Source organism: Sinocyclocheilus anshuiensis, unplaced genomic scaffold (assembly GCF_001515605.1).
Source record: "Sinocyclocheilus anshuiensis isolate Anshui unplaced genomic scaffold, SAMN03320099.WGS_v1.1 scaffold264, whole genome shotgun sequence".
Lineage (NCBI taxonomy): Eukaryota > Metazoa > Chordata > Actinopteri > Cypriniformes > Cyprinidae > Sinocyclocheilus > Sinocyclocheilus anshuiensis.
This window is the reverse complement of record NW_015554061.1, coordinates 83141-109126: the sequence shown is the minus strand read 5'-3', so window position 1 is coordinate 109126 and position 25986 is coordinate 83141. Positions and strand designations below refer to the sequence as shown.

Here is a 25986-nt window from a genome sequence, read left to right as displayed (position 1 = left end):
TTCAACACCTTTAAAGACTTATTCAGTGATGTACAGCAGGATACAGGACATGGTTGAGTACTATTTTAGGTATAAAATATCATTATTGTAATGCTTATAATGTCCATTTACAGTCTTTACACAGCAGCTTGGCTCCTTAAATGTTTAACACCCAGCTAATTTCAAGACGCGGACGTCACATGGGCCACCCGCAATGTGAGACGCTCACAGCCCAAGACGTTCGGTAGACGTTCGGTCGACGGGTAGACGTTCGACATGCAATTTACATATTAAGACTACTGTTGGAAATGGCAAATGTAAAATATAATTTCATTTTCCTTTTGCACCAAACTTTGCACGTATGAGTAATGGAAAATGTAAATTTAAATACAGAAATACAATGCCATTTTGAATATTGCGTTGCCATTTTGAATATTGCATTGCCATTTTGCATATTGCATTTTAAATTGAATTTCGCTGCCTATATGCTTCCATACTTAAAAACCCTTCTCTGAAACATTAACACTATTCATTTTCCTGCAAATCTAATATGGTATATTGTATTATGATGTTTTATTTATTTTTGAACATATGCTATCATAATGTTTCTTTTACTTTGTCAGTTTTGTAGTTTCTAATAGTTTTACGCATACATAATCACTGTAATGCAGTCACCATAGGAAGACAAGCTGACACACAGTTTTAACTGTTTACGCAGTGTCTCTGGTGTTAGGAGTGCCCACCGTGCACAGGCAGAAACAGAGTTATCTAGTGAACACACTCCAGTCTCTCCTATTTGACCTATCAACTGCCGAGAGGAAAGATATTGTCATTGTAGTCTTTATTGCCGAGGTAACCATTTACTTGTGCTCTTTGTTTTCTTATATCTCTCCGGGCTTTTATTGCTCTGGTAAGGTTGCATTAAACTTTATAGTGTTATATCAAATCATTCCTATGAAGCCATTTTATGTTATGAGTTGTTAAGTCTGATTTTGAACCAAGGAATATGATGGTGTTGTATACCAGCGCTTCTCAAGTCCAGTCCTCGCGTGCCACTACTGCTCTGTACATTTTGTATGTTTTTCTTGTCACTTCAGAAGTCTGTTCTATTTGACCGTAAGTGCAGGGTGTGAACTACGGGGGAGCTAGGGGGAGCTCGGCTCCCCTTAATAAGACATGGGCTCCCCTGAAAACGTGATTTGTGAAATTTTGGGGGGTCTCAAAAAATATTGACAATGTGTTATTTAACTTTAACCGTTGTTCATGTGAACTCAAAGACAGCCTGATGCTTTGTATATAGACTATTTGTGGGGGGCTGTTTGTTGTTTCACCTATCAATTCGTGTCGATATAGTATAAATATATATAGTGCTTGCATAAAGCAAGTAGTGCATACACTTGTAGCTGTTATGTATCTTTGTAAGACATTGTAAGCCCTTCCCCACTTGCGAACGAACCCCCCCCCTCCCTTTATAACAAAAAAATCAAGTGGGCTCCCCCAAAGTCCACGGTATAGTTCGAACACTGCGTAAGTGCTCGGCGAAGTGTACTTCACAGGATAGTCCGTCATAATTCCAGTTCGAAGGGAACGTAAATGTTCCATTCAAAGGGCATTAAAGTGTGTGAGACGTGAATTTAAATTTTATTTATTTACAGAGGTACATTATGTCACTTCTCTACGTTTCGTCTGTGTGAGATAATAATAACGAGATAACCAGATAACGAGCTGGTTATCTGAATTAGGTGTGTTAAATAAGAGAGACATGCAAAATATGCAGAGCAGTGGTACGCGAGGACTGGAATTGAGAACCACTGTTGTACACAAAGAAAAGTTTTGTTTACAAAAATCTTTACTGTGGCTGATCTGAACTAATGCGAATGTGTGGGCTCATTTAATACAATTAGCTGTAGCTTAAATGTTTCGCAATATGCATAAATGTTCTTCTTTTTACTGATCTTGGATTTTTGGCCTTTTTCATTAAGTGAAGGTGTGCAGATTCATCTTTATTCCTGATTTTAAACTTGATTTCAATTGTTTACAGTATACACTACCGATCAAAAGTTTGGAATCAGTACGATTTGTTAATGTATAGTAATGTGTTCCTGTGATGGCAAAGCTGAATTTTCAGCAGCTATTACTCCAGTCTTCAGTGTCACATGATCCATCAGAAATCATTCTAATATGTTGATTTTGGTGCCCAAGAATTATTTGTGCTGCTTAATATTTTTGTGGAATTTTCAATACATTTTTTTGATGAATAGAAAGTACAGCAATTATTTGAAATAGAAATCTTTTGTAACATTATAAATGCCTTTACTGTCACTTGTGATCAATTTAATGCATCCTTGCTGAATGAAAAAGTATTAATTAAAAAATAAATCTTACTGATCCCAAACTTTTGAACGGTAGTGCACTTTATTCATTGATATGTATTTTCATTCTTCTCTTAGACAAATGCAATATTTGTGAATGCTGTTGTACAGAGTGTACAGGCCAAGTGAGTGTTTCTTTAATTACTCATCTGCTTCATTAGAGATGTTTCCATGTTTCTTTAAGCTCACAGTGCAAGTAACTGTGTATTTCACTCTGTGTAGTCTCCCAGATGCTGTCAGTGCTGGAGTGATAGAGGTGATCTCTCCATCTCCTCACTATTACCCAGACTTAAGTAACCTGAAGGAAACATTTGGAGATCCCAAGGAGCGTGTCAGGTTAGCGATTCACCTATTGTGCAAATGTTGTAAAGAACTGGAAATAGATGGTGTCTTAATTGTGAAACATGTTTTACTGATTATAGATGGAGGACCAAGCAGAACCTTGACTACAGTTTCCTCATGTTGTATGCGCAGTCTAAGGGCACATACTATGTCCAAGTAATGCCAAAGACACTGTCATGCAGCTCATTGTTAGCTCTATGTTTCATTGCCTTTATCAGTCTGAGTCTGTGCATATGTGTTTCAGCTTGAGGATGATATTATAGCAAAACAAGGATTCTTTGAGTCCATGAAAAAATATATAGCGTATGTGCTTTCAGAGGAGTGGCTTTTCCTGGAGTTTTCCCAGCTGGGATTCATTGGTCAGTGTCTTGTCCTCTCTGTTCATTGATGTCCTGTCTTTTCTAACCTCTCCCATTCTCTTCTCTCCCACCATTTCTGTTTGATCAGTTGTTTCATACGTGTGCTGTTTTGTTATTTGTACACCTGGACCAGTAGTTCATTGAAAAATAGTCGTTAGTTGTGCAGTGTCAGTTGTGAATGCAAATTTATGGTCTTTATATAATATGAGCCCTCTTTGTTAAAAATCAAACACAATTTCTGTTAGATTTGCTTATTTACATATTTGATTATTCAAATAGTCTCTTATTTCAAGGAACATTGTCAGTGTCTAACAGCTCCCATAAATACTGTTTACTATGACCAAATCTATGATACTATTTGTGTCATAGCATGAAATGAAGTATATCGCAAATTTTTCATGTTCTAGGGAAGCTTTTCCGCACATCAGATCTGCCAATGATTGTGGAGTTCTTCCTGATGTTTCACAAAGACAAGCCAATCGATTGGCTGCTCGATCACATCCTGTGGGTTAAAGTGTGTAATCCTGAGAAAGACTCAGTAAGTTTGAATATAATATTAACTTATTTTTGTTTGTTTGTTTGTTATTTATTTGTTTGTGAGATTGATGTAAGACATTTCATTGTTTATTGTTATAATTCATTGCACTTAGAAACACTGCCATAATGAGAAGGCCCGACTGAAGAGAACTTACAAACCCTCCCTGTTTCAGCATGTTGGTTTGCATTCCTCACTCCCCGGTAAAATTCAAAACCTAAAGGTAATTCAAACTTCCTCTTCCTTGTATGAAGATTTTCATATGCTTTATGCTAAGGTTTAGTTTTAGTTAATGAAAACTAAATCTGAAACCATAAAAACAATGTTACTTGAAATAAAAAAAAAACACTAACTGAAATAAAAATAATAAATAAATACATTTCAGGTAGTTTTTTTTTTTATTTCAGGTAGTTGCCAAGACAAAATTTCTCATTTTTATTTAGTTTAACTCTGAACTAAAAAAAAAAAAAAAAAAAAAAAAAAGTAAAACTAAAAAATAATAAAAATGACAAAAAAGCACAACAAACTTACTAAAACTTAATCTCAATTTAAATTGAAAATGGAGAATATAAAAATGAAAACTTATTCAAAATATTAATAAAACTATAATATTATAATGCAAGATGCATTTCTAGTAGAATAGTGGCCACCTACTAAACTCTCCAACAGTACTATAGGTCTGTAGGGGTAGACAACAGCTTATCTACATTGCAAAGAGGGCATTTACATTATTTATATTAGCACATTTTATTTCCATAATGACTTACAAATTTGTAATAACACAACTCGTGTAATTCATCTTAAAGGTGAAGTGTGTCATTTCTGGTGTGCTAATGGCACCAATCGGAATTGCAATTTTTTTTTATTTTTTATTTATTTTTTATTTTATCATTTTATTTTGTTATCTATTTTGGGACATCATCCAACCAATAGGTAACATGTAGTTTTCTCTGAAAAATAAACTGGGCTATGAGGAAGAATTTTACCTTCAAAGATAATTACACACTTCACCTTTAAAGAAACATTCTCATTAAAAGTGCAGCAATACATAGTTCCAAATGTGTCCAGAAAAAAAAAATATTACAAGCTAGCTTGGTTTTGTCAGGAATTGCGACAGAACCAAAACACAGAACATCCCAGATGTACTTAAAAGGTCTTTATTAACAAAAAAATAAAGATCAACACAAAAACCACCAAACACAATGTCAAGACAGAAGAGCACACCGCAAATGAATATAAACATGTGCTGTGTACTCTATAGGAAACATGACACAAGACAGTGCCCGGAGCCTGACTGTAAGGATCCTAGGATTGAAACCAAAGTAGACAGAATTGTTAGGGTCCAGACACCAAGCCCCAAATACAATACATATACAAAAGAATGCAGGGCTCAGAGAAAAATCCCTGAACTCGCACGCTCACACAAGGACAAGAGAGGACAATACAACATATGAGTGTCAGGATCTTGTCACCAAATCAACAGCTAGACCAACCGAAGTGAGAGGTCTCTCACAGTTTTCTTGTGCACTTCACATGATGCCTATGTAGAGTGTTCCAAATCGCTCACGTATTAAGTTCTATTACAGTTAGGATGCTGCCTTTGAAGGCAGCTATCTGTGTAGACAATATACAGCAAGTCGGCTCACTAGGTTTCGGAACAGCGCTTATCTGTATGTCTGTGATTTTATGTGATGTACAGGATAAAGATTTTGGGAATCAGGTGCTGTTCAAAGGTCACAATAACCCGCCAGCAGAACTCAGGAGCAGTCTGGAGAAATATCTGTCTCACACTCTGGAGAGAGCTTACAATGGAGTGGATTTCTTCTGGGGCCTCACACCCAAAAGAGGAGATTATATCCTCATTACTTTCACCACACCTCAAGCTGTCAAAGGGTGAGACATCAGTGCAGGACATTAATTTGATGAGTATACAAAGTGTACATGGAAACAGGCAATCCTGCTAAAGTTCCAGTTTCTATATCCAGTTTGTATGTTACTAGAAATTTAAAATTCAGTCATCATTTACTCACCCTCATGTAGTCCAAAACGGTCTGTTTTTTGTGTGTGTTTTTTTGCGCACAAAAAAAGGATATTTAGAAAATCATTGCCATGGTTTTTTTTTTTCTTACAATGAAATTCCGTGAAGTCCAGTGTTGTTCAAAATCTTCTTTTGTGTTCTGCAGAAGAAAGAAAGTCATACAGGTACATTTTAGGGTAAACTATCCCTTTATCTGTGAAAGAAAACTCGATATGGCTCAGTATGTTTAGGGGAGTCTGTCTTTCAGCAGCCATGGTTTATTGTAAATATCTCTTTATGTGGATATATAAATAGAAGTAAAAACCCAGTGGCAGTGTAAATGAACCCAGCTGTCTGCTTGTGCGCTCTTATATTAAAGTGAGTTTGCCCTGCTGAAAGAATGTGAACCAATGGCTTCTGTTTCAGCTCCTCTGAGCAAAATATTCTATACTGGCAATGTTTGTTCAGGAGCTGAAAACTAAGTTGACATTTGGGGAAGGTCTTGTAAAGAATCTGGACATTCTCAGTACAATCTTCATGAAATCGTAGGTAGCCTAATGGGTGCATCTGTCACTTGACAGAGAGTGATGTAATGAGCCCAGAGAAATTCCTGGTTGTTTTCTGAAATGCAGCTGACCGTATCTTTGACTTGCTAAACAACTTCAACTGAAGCTACATAAATAATGGCTTGTTTAAGCTACATACATAGGGCCCTATGATTTCCGCGATGCGGAAAACGCGGACGGAATCGCAGAATCCAGTCATAAAAACGCAATTCACAGTTTAACGCTGAATGTCACGGAATTTGTCAACTTTTGAATTAATTAATCAAAAGTAGGTCATTACACTTAAATCAAATCGCGATATGGACTAGTATCTGTAAATATTAAGCCGCAAAAGTCGATTTAAATATGAATCCTGCATGTTCTGCGTGTCTCTGTTAATGAATGGCGCAGACGCGCAGTTTCATTTACTACTGCCATTTTGAAGTGCGTTCCACTTCGTGAAGTGGACGAGGGAAGTTTATATGGACAGACCCTCGACCCCTCGATTTTTACCGAGGGAGCGAGTCTGCTTCATATGCACACTTCGGGCCGCTCCATAGACCACAATGCAACACGATTGTGACGTCATCGCAGATCGCGTTTAATTTATCCCCACCCCAAACAACTCTATAATATATAACGTTAAATTATTTTTTTTTACATTTATAACAGCCCAAACAAATTCATAAGGGAAAAAATTTAAACAATAAACCAACTCCATAGCTGATTCTAAGTGATCAAGGGCTTAGGACGTTCCAGATCAGCACATTCCAAGGGTTCTGCCAGAAGTGGGCACTCGTGCAACGTAATCAATTACGTACATCCGAGTAAACCAGATGGAGGGAAGTTTGCTAGTGAAGGGCATAAAAAAACAGACTGTAACGCAGCCCAGACCTGCTCTGAGAGTCACTTCATGAGCATTTGACCGTTTGATTTGAGTAAAACTAGCTTCATATCACATACACAGAACCGTACAGGTATTCACGGCAACCCGTCAAAATAAAAGTCTGGTTTGATTTGAAGACATTGTGCCTATTACTATTTTTCAGTAGAATGTACATTGCCTACTACTACTACTACTAAAATTAAACAAACATTATTTTTAAGGAATAATCACACAACATTTCCTCCATGTTTTAATTTTAATAGTAAATCCCCTTTGTTTGCCAAAAAAATAAAGTTTGTTTAATTTTCAATAATCAAAGGATAAATTAAATTAATGTTTTATACCTTCATTTGATAACCAGAAAAATTTAAACACAACACAGAATTTCTGAGGGGAAAAAAATTAATAAGGCTACTTTAAGAAAAAAAAAAAGAATAAATTAAGTTGTTTTATGCATTCAAATAATTAGACATGCTAAAACACAGAATTTGGTTACAATAAAAAATATGGTGAGAAAAAAATAAAACATTTCATAGGGCCCTAAACATGTAATTTTTGTTAAACTTTTAATAAATTGATGTGAAAATGTATACGTTTCATGATTTGTATTAATTAAACATGCTTTTTGATTAATACAATTTAATTTAACTATTAAAAAGGAGTCGAGAAAAATTAAAACGGAAAAAAAAACAGAATCCAGAAAAATTAAAACAGAAAAAACGGAATTTGGAAAAAAAATTAACGGAATTTAGGAAAAATAAAAACGGATTTCATAGGACCCTACATACATAACTTACAAAACCACCTATTAATTGTATACAGTTTGTAAGTTAAACTCTATCATCAACATCTATGGCATGAGAAACATTTAGACTCCAGACATTTTAGACAAATGGACTTAATTGGCTGATTTAATATTTTTATATTTTTATTCCACTCACTTCCAGGTACCTTTTTCGATCTGGCAATATTGAGACAAATGGTGACAGGTTTTACAACACAACAGTGGAGGTGCTCCCTACTAGTGTAAGTATCATGCCAAAAAAAGTCTGTATACACTACCGTTCAAAGGCTTGAGAGAGCAGAAAGATTTTTTATTGTTTTTGAAACAAGTCTTTTATGCTCACCAAGGCTGCATTTATTTGATCAAAAATACAGTAAAAACAGTAATAGTGTGAAATATTTATTACATTAAAAAACTGTTGTCTATTTTAATATATTATAAACTGTAATTTATTCATGTGATGGCAAAGCTGAATTTTCAGCAGCCAGTACTCCAGTATTCAGTGTCACGTGATCCTTCAGAAATCATTCTAAAATGCTGATTTGGTGCTCAAACATTTCATAACACAATATTATTATCAATGTTCAAAACAGTTGTGCTGTTTAATGTTTTTGTGGATACCGAGATACGCTTATTTTCAGGATTCTTTGATAAATAGAAACTGTCTGTGCTATCACTTTTGATGAATTTATTGAATCCTTGTTGAACAAAACATTCCACAAAAAAAAAAAAAAATCTTACTGACCCTAAACGTTTGAACCGTAGTGTAAACCTTTCAGGACAGACCATGAGGTTCTGTTGAAGCATCAGTAAAAAAAAAACAATAACTATTAACAACCAAATTCCAGGTGAAGGACTACACTACCCATGAAACCTGAAGAGAATGATCCACCAATCAGAGAATCACAACAAATCAGAATAAAAAGTGCTCAGCAGTGACCAACCACCCTCTGCTATGAAACATTGTAAACGACATTGAGTCTCCCTACTAGTATACTCCCTAATAGTTTTATATTGTGTTGATGTCTTTTATTTTATTATGTAATTTGTTAAGATTTATGGGTCTGTAAGTCATTCCCTCATAAAAGATAATAAGCACAGTCTTTTTGAAGTTCACTTTTTTGTTGTTGTTCATCCCAGAACTGGTTGGTTTGCTTCATGTTTAATAGTTTTATTTTTAAATCCCTTAAGTACTTTAAATGTCTTAAATATTGTGAAATGAACCAAAGCTGCCCGAAAAAATGGGTGGTTTCAGTTTGTGTAAAATATGTTGGTATTGTCATAGCTTTAGACATATGTGACTACACCCTTTTTCTAAGTGAACATTTGTATTCATTTGCTTGTCGTGATGGGGCCTTGCTCCTGTGCTTGCAAGCCATGTAAACATTTCTCTAAAGACAACCTTTACCTCAAACCTGTTAGACAAGGATTTTTGTAAATACTTCCTGATATGACTTTTTTTCCATTTGCATTGAAGTATGAAGTGTTAACAGGTACGTTTGTGTATTACAGAAATCTGTGAAAGTGAGGGTGACGAGAGGAGAATTAGCCTGCTGTAAACCCTCATCTGATGGCTTTGTTCAGATAGGTACTCAACCATATTCGATTTCCTGTTTCTTTTCTTTCCTTTTCTGTCACTCATTTGTAAGATTTGACTTAAACTACTTCAGTCTGTGTGCATTGAATTTATTTAATACTTAATATTTAATAAAATTTATTCAAGAGTTGAATTACTGAAATAAATGAACTTTTCCACGACATTCTAATTTATTGAGATGCACCTGTATTTATCAAAGACTCCTGAAAAATTATGAGGTTATGAGACTATCTGATCAGAAACATGAGCAAGTATGCATGTGCATGTCTGTAATATACACACTTGCTTTGTTTTCAGATATTTGGATAAACCACAATAAGGAATGTGAGATCAAAAGTGGTTATGCAAATGTATGTGAGCGTGCTTGCCCATTGTCTGAGACCAGAATGTGTGTGAGTGTGAAAACCAGCATCAAAACGTGGCACCTGTCATGCAATCTGTTGATTGAAAGAGGTCAGGTGGTTTCTGTTTATTTTGTGATGGGATATGTCATAAATGTCTGCTTTCTCAGGTTCTTTCAAGAATGGAGTGGCTGAGGGAGAAGTGGATGGAGCATTAGGAGAAATAGCGGCCATGCGACTCCTGGTTCACTCTGATTCTGATGTCTGGGTCCTTCTCAGTGAGGTGAACCACATTCATATCATCTATAAATAGCCCTTAGAAACAGGCCTCACCTAATTGGGAAGGGCTTGAGCTAACAGTCATTTAATTCAGAGAAAGCCATACTGACATGAGTAATACATAACACACAGAAATGCAATGAAGATTAAAAAAAAACAAAAAAAAAACAGACCCAACCCAATTTACATTTCTCTAGGGAAATGCGGAAAGGAAAGTGGTTTGTTAGCACATTTATGTATGTGAGGTGTTTCACTCTTACAGTAAAATCAAATGAAAGTAAGGAAGAGGTCATAAGGCATCTGTATGACAAACAAAACCAGGAAAGCACTCGTAGGGCTTGTTAGGGTGGTTTATTGGGTCCTTCATTACAACATAATGCTAAGCTAGTGTAGCATTCTCCAGCTAATCACTTCAAGTATTTTACTTCATGTGAAACATGGAATATATTATCTTACAATTTCATAAATCAGGGACTTTTATTGCGGCATATGTGTGGGTAGATTGTCATTAACACTTTGGCAGAAATGGCCTGTAAACATTTCTTGTAGCCCACAATTGTTGTTATTCTCTTTCTTATGTTTATTTTTTTGTCCTTTCATTCAGAAAACTTTAATCCTTTATTTTGTAAACCACTTAATGCTTGATTTTGATAAGTTAATTTTCAGTTTCAACATTTATTTTTCTTTCATTTCTTGCCTTTATATAAGCACAGCCACTTGAATTAACAATTAATATTAGTATATTCACTTAAAATGAGCAAATGTGTAATTTGACCAAGAGAACAAGATTTCCCCTACAACAGAAAGTTGAAGTTGTCCACTTTTCTTTAGTTAGGAGATCAACCCAACAACGCTTAAAAATGAAAGGGCCAAGTATCATTAGAGATATCTAATTTGAATGTTTTACAAAATTCTTGTAAATTAATTCACAGTATTTCAGTATCTCAGTGTTCAGTCACCATTTTATTGATATTTCTGTGTAACTATAAAAAGTTATTTCTATTTTGTCTATAAATGAAAAGGCCTTTTTGAGGAAGTCTGTGCTTTCTGTTACCCGATAGTTTTCAATAGCCTTGTTTACAGCTGACACACAGTATCTAAGGTTTGCTTAAAAGTCACATCTCTTTCTTTGACAGATCTTTATTCAAGTTTGATCCTGTTTGAGTTGAGGAGAAAGGAAAAATTTGATCTGCATGGCAACATGTAATACCTCCTGCTGTGGACAACAGCGCATGCTGCTGGTCTGGGAAGGAACCTCCCTATGCTTGAATGACTGGCATTGCTGTGTACTATCTTGAGGTGCAACGACAGGATGTTTCCCTCATTAAAAAGGAGTGAAAAACCTGTTTACATCATTATTTGTTTATTGTGGTCCATGAAGGTTTTGTTTGATTTATTCATTTTGTATAAATTCTTTTATTTCAATTATTGTTTAGTGTTGCAAAATAACTTAAAGGGACCACACAAACAGGATTTGACCATGTTTTATATTATACTGAATTATTTAAAATATTTGACTTTCAGTAAATGGCAGCAATACCAACTTGTCACGGCATCATTGTGGTCTTTTCTGCTCATGTCATATTCTTTTTTTATTTCTTTATCACTAGCAACACCAAGTAGAATTGCAAAATTAATTTGTTATTAAAAAAAATAACTCCATTGGTCAGACAAACAAATAATCCCACCCAGTGCTACTGTATCAGACTTGGTTGCACTATAATGCTCAAACTTTTTAAGAACATCAACCTGCAAATTAATCAAGCTAGACTAGGAAGAAAAAATTGCAAAAAAAATTTACACATTTCAGCTTTAATCTTAGGTTTGCTTACTCCAACATATTGGTTACAGCATATTTAAACACTAGTTGATTTGTCCTTCCGAACACCTTTGGTAAGCCTGTGAAAGAGGGAGACACACATTCAGATGCAGATTCACAATCTGAAGCAAGGGTGGAGGAGAGGAAGGCAACGCTACCGCTACTATGAGACTCAGTTCCTCACTCCTCTGATGAGAGCAGGTGGGTACCAAAGTGAGGTGACTGACTGAGAAACAAACCACCACAGGGGCCTAAAAATCCTAAACAGAAGGACTCACTCACAGCACAGAAAATTTGTTTTAATTAAAACAGGCATGTGCAATGCCACGCAATGGTAAGATTCTACACATACAAACACAACAAATACATTAATATATTCAGAGGCACAGAAGTGATGCATGCCAGAGAACTCCCTTCTGTTGATAGCACCAAGAAAAGGGTCTAAATTTCATTCCCTGATCAGAATGACCTGTAATGTTTTCTCTCAACTTGAGTATAATCAGTCCTGATACAGACAAACAGCTCAGCGGGAGAGAGCAACTGTCACATCATCACAGCTGTACCCTCATCTTATCTACAAAGCAAAAATATGAAAGGAAGTACAAAATACATATCAATTTGTTTAGCAAGACAAAAACTATGTAAAATATTACAAATAATATTATCATAACCTGTCTGAACATAAAAAAACCTACAAAACAACATATAAAATATTAATCTCTTTATAAAATGATTTTAATAAGATGAAATGTAAACAAACAAATACTGATCATGAAATAAATGTAAACATTTACCATCTTAGTGGCATAAGGATCAAATGAATGCTAGTGGGAACTTTAAATGAGCTGATATGGCAAGGGTTTATCTGTGTGGGGCTGCCGTCTACACGAGGGATGCTCTCTTACTTCCGTTTGCTCTTGGAGTCAGTGGTCTGAAACACACTAGATGCCGACATGAGGTTCTCAATGTACTGCCCAAGAACCTGATTCTCTGATTTTAACTTCAGATTTTCTTCTTTTACTGCATCCACCCGAGCTGAGAGATCTACCAAAACAAGAAAGAGGAAGACAGACCTTAATGCTTGTTATATAATATAAAAAAAGATAAAAGAACCCAGCATTAGATAACACTATGTGACAAACCATACAGCGCTGGTTACTTACCCTCAAGAGTATTCTGCAACTCAAGGACCTGGTTTATAAGCCTGGTCTTCTCCTCCAACTCCACCTGATTTTCTATATCACCTGGAAGATGAACTTAGAATTACACACTTTGCAAACTTGGAGTCACTGGAAAAGTCCTTAACACTTATTAATAAAGAAATAAATAAATGAATAAAGTTGTAAAAGGAAGAGGAGGAAAGACATCATGAATTTATTTGGTATTGCCTTTTTGTTGTTGCCTGTTGATCGAACATAGCAAAATGGTTAGCTATACTTAGCATTAAATTACCTTGGAATTCAAATAAAATCATTTGGGGGTGATCATACACAAAATCTTTATTAAAGTATTATTTTAGTTGGAAAGGTATATATTCTTAAAATCGAGGATAATATAGATTTGAATTCATGTGCATTTAAAAAATATTTTAAACATTATTATTTGTTAGAAAAAAATGTCAAGGGTTCGAATTGGTAAAGGAGATATTTTTAAAAAGTCATGGGCAAACGTTTTGAGTTATTTTTTATTTACTTTAGTAAATAATTGATTTAGTAGATAAATTACAAAACATAATTTATATTATATATTCTAATATATACAATACATATATCATAATTATAGAATTTATATATAGTTTACATATGAACTATGTAAATATGTATGTATGTGTGCATTTATATTTTGTATGATAGTGTGCATTTGTAGATTGTAAGTATGTGTATAAATATGCACAGTATGCACATATATTGTTTGTGTATGTTGTATAATTGATATTTGTTAAATGAAAATTTAGGAGACATTCTTTACAATGTAATGCTATACATTACAAAATAGCATGCATCTAAAACTTGCTTTTGGAAGAAAAAGTTTTTGTTTTTTCCTAATGTTATTTAGTATGTTAATTATGCAGTTTTTTCATCAATCTATACTTGTTTATAAACAACTGTCAGTTTCATTTTGATAATATTTAATAATTAAAACAACAAAAACACTTTGCAAACTCCTGAAGATCTACTGCTGTGTGCTGCACTATAAAGCAAAGAAACTAAAGATGAATCCACATGCTGATTCCACCCAGTGTCTCACCATCCATGTCAGAGTTCATGGCGAAATGCTCGTCCTCTGTTTTGAAATGCAGGGCTGCGACTCTTGTGAACACACTTCAGGATGTGCGCAAGGCCTGATGGAAACTCTAAAAACACAGACCGGGAGTTTGCAAAGAGGCTTTCTGTCATAATGTGGAGTCTTATTCATTGATGCTGCAATGCTAGGCGCTACATAATAGACTAAATAGCATGCGCAGTGTAACAGTTACAGTACACTGTGGTTGTACAGCTTGTGTAATATGATAGTATTCCGTCATTTTGTAGATGACCTAAGTCAAAGTACGCAGAATAAAGCGCAAAATAGTTTCACATCTTATCGTAAATGCTGCTAGCTGACACACAGCTGATGAGGTACACAAACCAACACACTGCCCATTACAGTCCCCGCTGAAGCACAGTTCATGACCTTCGCCTAAATGTATACACATATAAATCTACAAAATAAAACTAAATTATGTAAATGACATCCAAACCTTCGCAATGTGAAATTAGACCGGCAGAAGAGATCCCACACGACCACAGCGATGTCTTCTGGAGTCTGACGTCATGGATTAAGTATTAACCCTTTAGATCCCACAAAATAAATGTGTTTTATTATACATTTAATTATATTCCTGAGCTGATTTTACATTCACAAATGAAAATTTTCAAACTGTAAACTCTCTTCTTTCTTTTTGAAAATTACTTGAATATATGATCTCAGTCAAATATATATATATATATTTTTAACTACAACGCTTTTTGTACTAGATTGGTGTACTTATCTGTTTATTTTGTATTTATTTGTTTATTTTTTTGTCATTTTATATGACTTTTTTCAATGAGTAGTATTCGTTTCAAAGAATCGTTTCAAAACAGGTTGACGCGTGAACTGCTCGGACTGATTCAATACATGAAAGTTAATAAATCGTTCATGCTTTTTAGGAAACGCAGACCCAGACAGACCTGTTCAACCGATTCACTGAAATGATCCATCAATACTTCCGTTTTCTAGAACGTATAGGTAGAGCTAATTATTTAACAACATAAAATCCACTAACATAAAATATCAATAAGCATTTACAAACGCCTTTCATCTTTCATTTGTGAGAGTAGCAGTATGTATTTAATTGTATTTACTCTTAATGCATCTACTCCATTATCTCTACATTACCATACAGCATAGCTTTTTACTTGCTCCGTACAGTTTTGTTCAGAACAGTATTCCAAATTAAAAGTAAGTACAAATTATGATAATTACCAGAAGTGAATGTAATTTTAAGCCTCAGTTTCTCATAAACAAACAAATAAACATACAATGTATAAAGACAAGCTATAGCAGTATATACATTTGGAAGGGATTTATTAACATTTTCCATATTGTTCAATACAGTATGACATTTTTGAGTAAATAGAATACAAGACCAAGTAAAAAATAAAAAATAAAAAAAAACTATTTCAGATACGAGACCTAAAGAAATTCTCATCACAACAATTTCACTTCTGTTTTGAGTAAAAACAACACGAGCCCTATAAGAGGAAAATAAATCTTAGGAATGCATGAATAAGCATTCTATTTGTTATTAATTGTTATTAACAAGCTTCTATAAATGTCTTTGTTCACAAAAAGAAAATAAAAATATTTCACAACCTGTTATAAGAAGCCTGACAAAAATAGTTATCTGGGTTTATAGGCTGTTGGAATTGAAACTGAGGTGCTTATTATGTTGCTATATATATTCACTATGAATAATGAGTAGACAGTTTCCAAATAATAACAATAAATAGGAAATTTCACTTTAAGATGACATTGTACTAGGTTAAATGTGCTTTGCTTTGAGGTTTTGGGTGCAAGTCAGTGATGAAATCATGTTTTTGGGTCATTAAAGGTAGAAGCATGTAATAAAATGCTAATAGAAGATACAAAAAAAGGAAGAGAATTATGAAGAATGAGGTCTTCGGAGTGCTGTGGATTACTAGTTAAGGTCTAGTAGATTCTCATGAACATTGAATAACATTATGTGTTGTACGGACATTGATGCTGCTTGAACTGCTCAGTATCACTGAATGTTTGGTTGCATTGAGAGCAGTGGTGGGAGTTTCGCAGCGGTGGGAGTTTCACCATTGCATCGTTAATGTGGGTGTGCTGATGCCGTTTTAGATATTCCACTCGACTGAAACGTTTCCCACATGTCCCACACTCATACGGTCTTTCACCCGTGTGGATGCGCTGGTGCCTCTCCAGGTTCCCGAGACGACTGAAGCTGCGGCCGCACTGCGGGCACCTGTGGGGTCGCTCACCTGTGTGAACCAGTTGATGACGCTCGAGGGACCGCGAGTGCGTAAAGCGTTTGCCGCAGAGTTCGCAGTGGTGAGTCTGCTCTCCTGCCTGGACGCATTCATGGCTCTTAAGGCTCCAGGCATGGCCAAACGCTCTCCCGCACACGGAGCACTGATAGGGCCGCTCCTCGGCCGCAGGGCACGAGTGCTTCATGAGGTCAGACGTGGAATTGAAGCCGCTGCCGCACCTTGCGCAGAAATGCAGCATGTCCCCACTCTCTCCTCCTCACTCCTCTTCCTCTTCTTTGTTGCTAGGGGCTGATGGGAGTTGTAGTTCAGCAGGGTCTGCTCTATGTGACGAGGACGACATTGCCTGCTGAGAGCTACATAAACCGTCAAGTCCGATGAACGCCACGCCTTCAGATCCACACGTCTCCTGAGACGGGCTGCCCAGGCCAGACTCCGCTTCCTCACGTTCGCGCTCTGCCTTGAGGGCCGTCTCCAGTCCGCTGAGCTCATCTCCACCGGTCACTGGTTCCTCTGACAAGGCCGGCTGCTCCTCCCACACTTCAGCAGCAGCAGATTCAGGACCAGCAGAAGCAGGGCCCATTTCACCTGCAGACAGAAATGAGATATATCAGACATAAGCACGTTAAGGACAAAATTTAACCTCCAAATTAAAATGCTAGAAATGCTTTTCAAAGAAGTCTCTTGTGATCACCATTGCTGCATTTATTTCTTCAAAAATACAGTAAAAACTAGGGATGCACGATATATCTTTGGGATGTGGGTTTTAATGATGAGAACTTTTTTGTAATCAGGCTCTCAAAAAGTATATAAAAATTTGGATATAGATTTATCGGCCAACATATCGGTTATCGGCTTTCAAAAATAAAGAATTATCAGTTATCGGTATCGGCCAAAATGTTCATATCGGTGCATCCCTAGTAAAAACATAAATATTGTGAAATATTATTACAGTTTTCTACCTGAAAATATTTGAAAATACAATTTATTAGTGTGATGGCAAAGCTGAATTTACACACATCAGCTTTTTTATCATTCTTTTTTATACATCAGCAGTTCATAGTGGCCACAGCTGTCAAGCTCCCAAAAACACACATGCACATTAAAAACCATAAAAGTATCAATACAATGGCTTTGTGTGCAAAACAAAAACTTAAGTCACTAAAGGGACAGCCCATCCAAAAATAACAATTCTATCAATTTACTCACCCTTCCAAACCTGTTGCATAGGCTGGGCTAGCGTCACGTGTTCATGAGGATTAGGCTAATCATCCCATATAGAAAACATCACAAGTAAAATTAATCATAAAGATTATAAAGATAAACATGGGTTTATTATAGCCCACTTACAATTTACATTTCAGAGATCATTACAAATAAATTATTAAATGCTAAAACTGAATAAATTTAAATGAACAAACTTGGCGTTGCATTTGCAACCATGTGAAAACAGGGGGTGCTGCAGCCCCCTCAGCACCCCTACTTCCCGCGTCCCTATAACCAAGCAGTTTCGGTGTTCCCACTGACTTCTATTGTATAGACAAAAAATATAATGGAAGTTAATGGGATTCAGAACTGTTTGGTTACCAACATTCTTCATAATGTCTTCTTTCATGCTCGACAGAAGAAAACAAAGTCATACAGGTTTGGAATGATGTGACAGTGAGCAACTGATGACAAAGGTTTCATTTTTGTGTGAACTATTCCTTTTTTGCGTAAAATTAGTCACCTTTTTTTGGAACTTGACAGTCGTGGGCCCAATATACTGTTGATGTATGAAAAAATTTGTACAGTTTTCAAAATTTCTCCTCGTGTTTCACTGAAAAAAAAAACAACACAAAGGTGAGTACCTAATGACAAAATTGTGTTCTTCAAGTGAACTATTCCTTTACCCGTTCATGTTCACAATCACAAAGAAATTATTAGCCGTTTTCCCAAACAAAGCATTGCAGTGCTCACCGTGGGTGGGACTGGGGGAGGAAGGGCTGGTTTCACTTTGGTTCATCTGTAGAGCCTCTTGCAACAGCCTCAGGGAGTCTGATCTGTAGCCTTCCACCTTTATCCATCATCCCACAGAAGCAGAAAGAACAAGAACATAAGGTGTGAAATAAATTCACTTTTCTAACAATAAAACATTTCTTTTAAAACAGATAATAAACATTTCAGGCAGAGCTGAGGTGATAGTAATCTTATGTTACATACATGCTGTTATTTTAACATTTAAACTTGTTTTAGTGCAATAAAGGTGTATTATTTTGATTGACAGGTAAGTTGGTGGTCCTTTAGTGATGTGATCATATGTGATTCTGACTACTTGTGATTTGAGCAGCTAAATGATAAAATACATTGACCTTGTTTTACACTGGTAAATAACACTGTCCACTTGTGATCTGAGCACCATACAGATGTTAAAATCAGATGTAAATGTAGTCTTATTATTAAGTCAACAAGCACATGCATACTTTTGGGAATATGACCTCTTAAAGGGATAGTTCAACCAAAAATAACAATTCTGTCATCATTTATTCACCCACAAGTTTTGTGGGTGAAAAAAAAATATCCCCCCGGTTGATGCTACCCCACCAACCACCAGAGCATATAAAACACCAAAAATAAAAATATTTTTTATTAAGTAAAATACCGCAACATGACAATACAAACAACAATAAAATCAGAAATGGACTTTAACTGTCAGCGCTCCCGCTTAAAGACCATCTGGGTTTTGTGATCCTTGTTCATGCGCCTCAATCCATGTAGGGCTTTTCAGAAAGTCAGCCATTACTCTATTTCAGAGTGACAGTACGAGATTTTTTTGAAGAATATAGGTAACCAAACAGTTGATGGTAGCTATTGACTTCCATTGTATTTTTTTATCCATACTACGGAAGTCAATGGCTTCCAGCAACTGTTTGGTTACCTACATTCATCAAAATGTCATCTGTGTTCAGCAGAAGAAAGAAAATCATAGAGGTTTTGGACAACTTGAGGGTGAGTAGACAGAATTTTTATTTTTGTGTGAACAATCCCTTGAAATAACATAATATAGAGAGAAAGATGATAAAAAAAAAAGTGAATTACAGTTACTATAATTCTTGGGTTATAATCTTTGGTGCAGTTTCTGCACTTGCAGTATCGACTAAAATATACTTTCAAATCAGTTTGCATTTGAAGAAAGGGGGTTTTCTGTTCAGGTCCTTCTTCTGTCCATAGCCCTCTGCATCTCCTCTTTCCCCTCCGCTCCCTGCAACTGTTTCCTCACATCTAAGTTCCGTCCAACAAAACTATGTCACGCCATATATCAACACAAGTTATACTTCACGTTTTAAACATCTGCTTTACAATAACAACACTTAATTTAAATGAGCATGTAGTAATAACAATCTGACATCAACTGTGGCAACGGCTGTCACCCGAAGTAACCCAACTTTGCGCACAGCCAATGGAACGGACCCCGTTTCTCTATCTGCTCTATCTTTAAGCTCGCGACCACACTAATCAAATCCTCAAAAGATGAAATTCCACTCCAGATGACGGCCCAAATATAGTCGACGGCTAAAAAAGATCCGTGTTCATGTTTTACGAGCGTGTATGCGCTATCAGCGGCACAGTTTCGCCGAGTCGAGACCACCCTTCTCAACTTATGAGGTTTTAATTGTCGCCTACAATATTATTTCCGGATGTCGCGTTTTGCGCACGCGCAGAGCTACCGTAATTACCCGAAAAAGTAGGCCAATAAAAAGGTTTGGCTGGTTAGCTTTGGCAGCTATTTCCTGCTCGTAGACTGTTTTTGGTTATTGAATACATATGCGTACAAAATAAAATAAGAATAAGCTCTTTACCCTGTTGCTAAATGCTGTGCACTGTTACAGAGGCAAATGTTTTCAAGATATATAGCATAAATATATATAATATTTATAAATATTCTGTTATGTTATCAAGATGCAGCTTTTGTCAATTATGTTCCAAATCTATGGAACACATTAACAAGGGAATAAAGCCAGCTTGCTAAAAAAAAAACATTTTTTTAAAGAAAGATAAAAAAAATTGTATTTTTACTGCACCTAGCAAATTACCTGCTCGTAGACTGTTTTTGGTTATTGAATACATATGCGTACAAAATAAAATAAGAATAAGCTCTTTACCCTGTTGCTAAATGCTGTGCACTGTTACAGAGGCAAATGTTTTCAAGATATATAGCATAAATATATATAATATTTATAAATATTCTGTTATGTTATCAAGATGCAGCTTTTGTCAATTATGTTCCAAATCTATGGAACACATTAACAAGGGAATAAAGCCAGCTTGCTAAAAAAAAAACATTTTTTTAAAGAAAGATAAAAAAAAATTGTATTTTTACTGCACCTAGCAAATTATTTTTCTTAAGTATTATTATGTTGCCTTTTATTATTATTATTATTATATTGTTTTTTGTTATGCATTTTATGTATAATCATTTTATCTTTTCTTATCATTATAAAGTATAGTTCATTTTAATATTAATTAATTAATTTATATTAGTTTTGGTATTTTTTTAATGTGAAGTATTTGGTGACTATTTTAATATAAGTTTATGATAATAATTGTTATTATATTTAATGTTGTTGTTAAAGTAAATGTTTCAGCAGTGTTTTTGAGGGCTCTTAACATTGTCAAATAGACTATCCCTTTCTGCTGTTCTTCATTCCACTGGAATTTTTATAGTTTTATTTTTTCCACTTTTCTCTTGGCTGTTATTTGTATAATACTGTTTATTGTATAAATATTTTACTTTATTGCATAATACTGTTTATTTAAAAAAAAAACTATTATAATAAAATTAATAAACAACAAATAAGAAAAAATATTTTAGAGTAATTAGTCAAATGAAATTTCGGCTAATGTAACTGTCTTCGGTTGTGCACCATGCTTCTGCATCATCATGCACTTCTAGGGCTGCATGCGCCAGCCGAGCAACGTGGTATGCTAACGGGTCTGCACTGCCAAATCTTTATTTGGGTCATATGGTGTTTTACGGTAGCCTAGAGGAAGTACTGGCATCGCGGTTACTTCGCTTATTCAACCCGGGGCTCACATCTGGATACATTCCCGAAGGATCCTTCCACCGTGCACTATTTTGCAGTAGACCAAGTGCTGTCTCACCGTTGCAGTCATGCCGATGTTCGTGGTTAACACAAATGTTGCAAAGGACGCGGTTCCTGCTGAGCTGCTGTCGGAGGCCACGCAGGAGCTCGCCAAAGTAATGGGCAAACCCGCGCAGGTGAGCAGACTGCATGTTTCTTATTTCCTACAAATCGAATTACTTTTTTTATTAGTGGACATGGAATGAGGAACTACAATGGAACATACAAGAGACTACTCTACAGTAATTCCCTTAGCTGTAGCTTAAGTCATGTTGGACTTTTCATTGTCTTAACGTTAAAGAGATCTAGGCATCATACATCATCACTATTATTTGTCTCGAATTAAGCTTAACTAGTGATGGGAAATCAGTCTCATTTCAGTGAACCATGCTTTCGAACAAATTGTTTAAAAGAACCAGTTCAAAAAAAAAAAACGATTCAGTGATTCTTTTACGTCCTGACGCAGTTACGTGACCGCGTTCTACCAGATCCCCGTGTGTGACATTACATACATTTAGCTGTTTACTAAGTATTACAGTATTAAAAATGTGTATTTCAGTTCAGTGTTTTTGAGCCATGTATCGATTCATAAAATAAACTCATTAAACTCATACAAAAAGTAATTTGGAAGCTTATAATAAGCCAAAATTGCGTTTACATGACACGAAATTAATATACATTTTGTTTTGAAAATTTAGACTCGAGAACCGCTCGGATTCGTGAATGAATCTTTCAGATCTGTTTCTTTGAAAAGAAATAACTGCATCATTAACTATTTACCCTTTTGTGTCTCTCTTTGTATTGCTGCGTGACAGTACATCGCCATACACATCATCCCGGATCAGATGATGATGTTCGGGGGCAAAGGAGATCCGTGCGCGCTCTGCTCTCTCACCAGCATCGGAAAGATCGGGAGTGCGCAAAATAAGCAATACTCCAGACTTCTTATGGGCTTGCTAAACAAACACCTTGGCATTTCACCTGCCAGGTAAATCCATGTATTACAGCTGTCTGTCTTTTGCACTTACCAGAATATTATGCACAAATTAAAATTTCAACTTGCAAATTTCAAATGAATTTCAGTTGTTACAGTTTTTCTCGATTGCTTAAACACATTTCTTGAAATTGTGACTACTTTTCTCAAAACTCTAAACCCAATTCCCCATACTTCCTATGTTCAGGTCAAAATGAAGCTCTCCACTCAAAACTATTCCATTTTGCTGAAAAAAAACAAACTTTGCCCTCAGACATGACACACAACCCCTCAAAAACACACACACACTACAGCACAGTCTTACACACTAGTGAGATCAATTCATAACACTGTTGCAAAAACCTCCTTTTGGCAGTCAGGTATCATTTTACAACTCAATGTCTATTACAGTATACAACATAATCAGAGCAGATACATGTTACAGCAAATATAACAGATACAGTGAAATTCAACAATAAGCTTTACAGTAAGAAAATATTATTTTCATTACACTGCTGTAAAGAGATCTTACAGTACAGTAGATGAAAAGCACTAGAAAGGAAAAGGTCAAATACCAAAGAATTGCATATGAACACAACAGAATATAGAGTCATCTCTTAGTTCTGCAAAAAATACAGTACATGTAAGAAGTACTTGGCTACAAATCAGTTCAGCAGTTATGAGTTTGAGGGTGTACAACTTGTGCTTCAGTATTTACTGTACATATATATAAAAAGTAAAAGTTCTCTCATCTGAAGTACTGTTCTGTCATTATATTTGAACTGTAAGTAGTATTGAAAGCCTGTAGATGAGCCTGTATGCCAGCTGTCCTCATGCACAAGAACATGATCAACTACAGCGCTGTGTATTTCATCAGGAATAAATGTCCTTTTACCCCGTCCCCTTCATTTTTCTTTTCCCCTCCTCTTCCTCTTTGTCTCCCACTAGTAGGATTCATTTTCCAAAGCACATAATCACCTGTGCTCCTTTTATATCATCCTGAGATTCTGACTGGTGTCATCAGTTTTGCTACTTAATGTTCACACATGGATAAATGTGTGCTGTTTTGAGTTCATTTTGAGATTCTTGAGGTGGTTATATTGTGTGTTTGTTTTCTAAATGAGAACATGGTTAAACTTGTGCAAAATGATGCCGTTCTTGTGTAGAGTTTTGCAGAAAATACTGAGCAAATTGGAGCGTGTGTGAAAACAGGTGAAATGTGTTAAAAGTTTTGAGAAACATGTCTTTGTTTCAGGAACTGTATGAATGGTTTGGAAAATTGTGCCAAACGAATCAGTTATAGTGTGTTAGCAATCGAGAAAACTGTAATATGCTTATGCATGCATACATATTAAGATATACCTTTCATATTATGGGTTGTTTTGTATGTGTCAAATGCAGTTATTATTTGTTTGTTTAGTAAAACCTTTTTGTATCGTTTTACAGGATTTATATAAACTTTGTTGATATGGATGCAGCTAATGTGGCTTGGAACAGCACTACCTTTGGATAAAGAATATAGATTTATGATCCAATATAAGGTGGCGGTTTCTATTCCAGCTCTACTTGGAGAAAAGCTGTTGGGAGCATAATGCTATCAGTCAATTAAATCTTAACACACAGCACTTACTGCTTACAGCAGACATCTCCCTTTGACAATAAAGCTTTCTTTAAACTGCATTTGAGATGTTTTTGTTATACATGCCTCTTTAAAGCACAGATGTTTTTACGAAATCATAATGCTGACAAGGGGATTGTATCGTTATTGGCCATAAAATTAAATGGTAAATTAAATTAGATATTAACACATAAATATCCAAAATAAAAGAAACCACAACATACTGGGCAAATGAAGTAGCTCAGCATTAGACTTAAGGCATCATGATGAATTTGCAGCATTTTTAATTCTTGAGCCACACTTCCAATGTTAAAAATCTTGTTTTAGGCATGTCTTAGTGTTTGAGTCTTAATTTGTGTGCTAATAAACCTTAAGTCATACCAAGGTACGATACTGATTTTATAACTAGCCTAGCAACAACATCCTTTTGAGAAATCAGCAGAGGGGAAATACATGCTTCAAAAGTAAGATTATAAAAGGCACAGTGGCATATATATATATATATGTATATGTATGATGTGAGACCACACGTCTGTCAGAAATATTTTAGCCACAACAATGAGACTATATTTTAGACTACTTTTGACCAAAAACTAGCATAATAATGCAGATTAAAGGTAGATCATGGTAGCTTTATTTGTATAAGTCAAACAGGAAAAAAAGACTGACAAAACATTAACATTGAGTACAGAGACAGGTAATAGTAATCTAAAACTAGTCATTTCAAAATAGAACATGAACAAGACTTTGAGAGTTTAACAGGAGAAACAAAGCAAGGTCAATTATCCAGTCCGGAACAGCAGAGCCGATCATCAGAAAACAGACAGAGATTTTCCCATTAGTCTATTTACATCATTATGCATCCAGTGTCCAGGAACAAAGATGACTTGACTAGAGGGAGAAAAAAAAATTAGGAAAATTTATTTTATTGCCATTTACAAAGCTATAATTTGTTAAAGACATGTTAAGCGCAACAGACTCACCTGTCTCCTTATAACCTCTACTTGCTCTTCAACGCTTCCTTCAGGGCAGAAACCACTTCAGCAGGATCAGGAAACTTAAGTTTGCGTGGAGGACCCTTCTTAATGCCAGACCACAAAACAACCTCTGCTCAGGAGAAAGAAATACAGAGGCAGCATATGTACAAAAAAAATAAATTATTTGGACAGCCATAAAATGCAACCTTTGTTACTCGATGCAGGCAGCTGAAAAAAGACATGTCTGAATACTGCTTGGGCTTCTTTCCGTGGCAGGCTAACCTTTGTCTCCCTCCATCAGCGTGACCTCAAAGCTGTTCCGCCGAGGTTTCTGAGGATTGAGCACCACGTGAAGTTCAGGTTGCGAAGCCGCAAGTGCCTCACGCACACCTTCCGCATTCCGCCCATAGACCCGTCAGCTTTTGCTGTAAAACATTTAGAATATGAACGACTCAAATATAAGGGTATCTTCTATATAATTAACTTTAGGGAGTATTTCTACATATTTTTAAAAATCTTTTAAATTGTTATAATATAGCAAAAACTGCTGTAAATAATTCACAAAATATTGGTACACAATAAACAGTGCATTAACACATTTTCAATAGCTAGCCATGTGACCTCACCAATGCTCAATGACGACCCTTTGTCCTGTTTCTTCATCTTTGTCAGCTCCATCAAGCTTTTCCTTCTTCTCCCCCACTGCAACGTGTCCCCATTTAGATAGCTAAGTAAACGTGTGTGTGTGTGTGTGTTCATATATATAAAAAAGTTATGTAATATGGGCAACAAAGACTGAGATTGTAAGGCGTGACCTTACACAAGCAGCATGACTCCCACTGAAAAAGCATAACGTGACAAACAAGAAAACTCATACTCTGATAATG

General features: G+C 35.6%; 4 protein-coding genes and 1 pseudogene across 4 annotated transcripts in view; 2 read left to right on the top strand and 3 right to left on the bottom strand.

Annotated features, from left to right (window-relative positions):
* LOC107668581 (alpha-1,3-mannosyl-glycoprotein 4-beta-N-acetylglucosaminyltransferase B-like) overlaps positions 1-11584 on the top strand; it is a 15359-nt gene extending 3775 nt beyond the window's left edge. The window contains exons 4-15 of the mRNA XM_016460517.1: positions 698-831; positions 2430-2476; positions 2574-2687; positions 2774-2849; positions 2938-3052; positions 3460-3590; positions 3703-3810; positions 5287-5480; positions 7983-8061; positions 9332-9407; positions 9928-10040; positions 11173-11584. Coding sequence (XP_016316003.1) covers positions 698-831; positions 2430-2476; positions 2574-2687; positions 2774-2849; positions 2938-3052; positions 3460-3590; positions 3703-3810; positions 5287-5480; positions 7983-8061; positions 9332-9407; positions 9928-10040; positions 11173-11190 — 1205 coding nt within the window. The 3' untranslated portion in view covers positions 11191-11584. The remainder of the gene's footprint in view (positions 1-697; positions 832-2429; positions 2477-2573; positions 2688-2773; positions 2850-2937; positions 3053-3459; positions 3591-3702; positions 3811-5286; positions 5481-7982; positions 8062-9331; positions 9408-9927; positions 10041-11172) is intronic.
* A 1034-nt stretch (positions 11585-12618) lies between these two features.
* Positions 12619-14666, bottom strand: LOC107668578 (short coiled-coil protein B). Its single transcript, XM_016460514.1, has 4 exons — positions 14596-14666; positions 14103-14208; positions 13019-13099; positions 12619-12899 (listed from the first exon to the last, which is right to left on the bottom strand). Exons 2-4 carry the CDS (start codon positions 14119-14121, stop codon positions 12757-12759), a joined length of 243 nt encoding a protein of 80 aa, XP_016316000.1. The 5' UTR covers positions 14122-14208; positions 14596-14666; the 3' UTR covers positions 12619-12756.
* An 885-nt stretch (positions 14667-15551) lies between these two features.
* Positions 15552-18470, bottom strand: LOC107668576 (zinc finger protein 483-like; annotated as a pseudogene).
* A 2898-nt stretch (positions 18471-21368) lies between these two features.
* Positions 21369-24182, top strand: LOC107668577 (macrophage migration inhibitory factor-like). The gene is made up of 3 exons (XM_016460513.1): positions 21369-21668; positions 22347-22519; positions 23951-24182. The coding sequence occupies exons 1-3, from the start codon at positions 21561-21563 to the stop codon at positions 24015-24017; spliced, it is 348 nt and encodes a 115-aa protein (XP_016315999.1). The 5' UTR covers positions 21369-21560; the 3' UTR covers positions 24018-24182.
* Positions 24183-24740: 558 nt separating this feature from the next.
* selenoh (selenoprotein H) overlaps positions 24741-25986 on the bottom strand; it is a 1803-nt gene continuing 557 nt past the window's right edge. Inside the window, exons 2-5 of the mRNA XM_016460503.1 lie at positions 25726-25826; positions 25382-25524; positions 25106-25229; positions 24741-25013 (exon numbers count right to left, since the gene is read on the bottom strand). Of these exons, the coding sequence (XP_016315989.1) occupies positions 25123-25229; positions 25382-25524; positions 25726-25826 (351 nt within the window). The 3' untranslated portion in view covers positions 24741-25013; positions 25106-25122. The remainder of the gene's footprint in view (positions 25014-25105; positions 25230-25381; positions 25525-25725; positions 25827-25986) is intronic.

Coding starts and splice junctions, on each gene's coding strand:
- LOC107668577 (XM_016460513.1), top strand. CDS start 21,561: ATGCCGATGTTCGTGGTTAACACAAATGTTGCAAAGGACGCGGTTCCT. Junction 21,669..22,346: donor TAATGGGCAAACCCGCGCAG/GTGAGCAGACTG, acceptor GCTGCGTGACAG/TACATCGCCATACACATCAT. Junction 22,520..23,950: donor CTTGGCATTTCACCTGCCAG/GTAAATCCATGT, acceptor ATCGTTTTACAG/GATTTATATAAACTTTGTTG.
- LOC107668578 (XM_016460514.1), bottom strand. Junction 12,900..13,018: donor GTTGCAGAATACTCTTGAGG/GTAAGTAACCAG, acceptor TTGTTTTGGTAG/ATCTCTCAGCTCGGGTGGAT.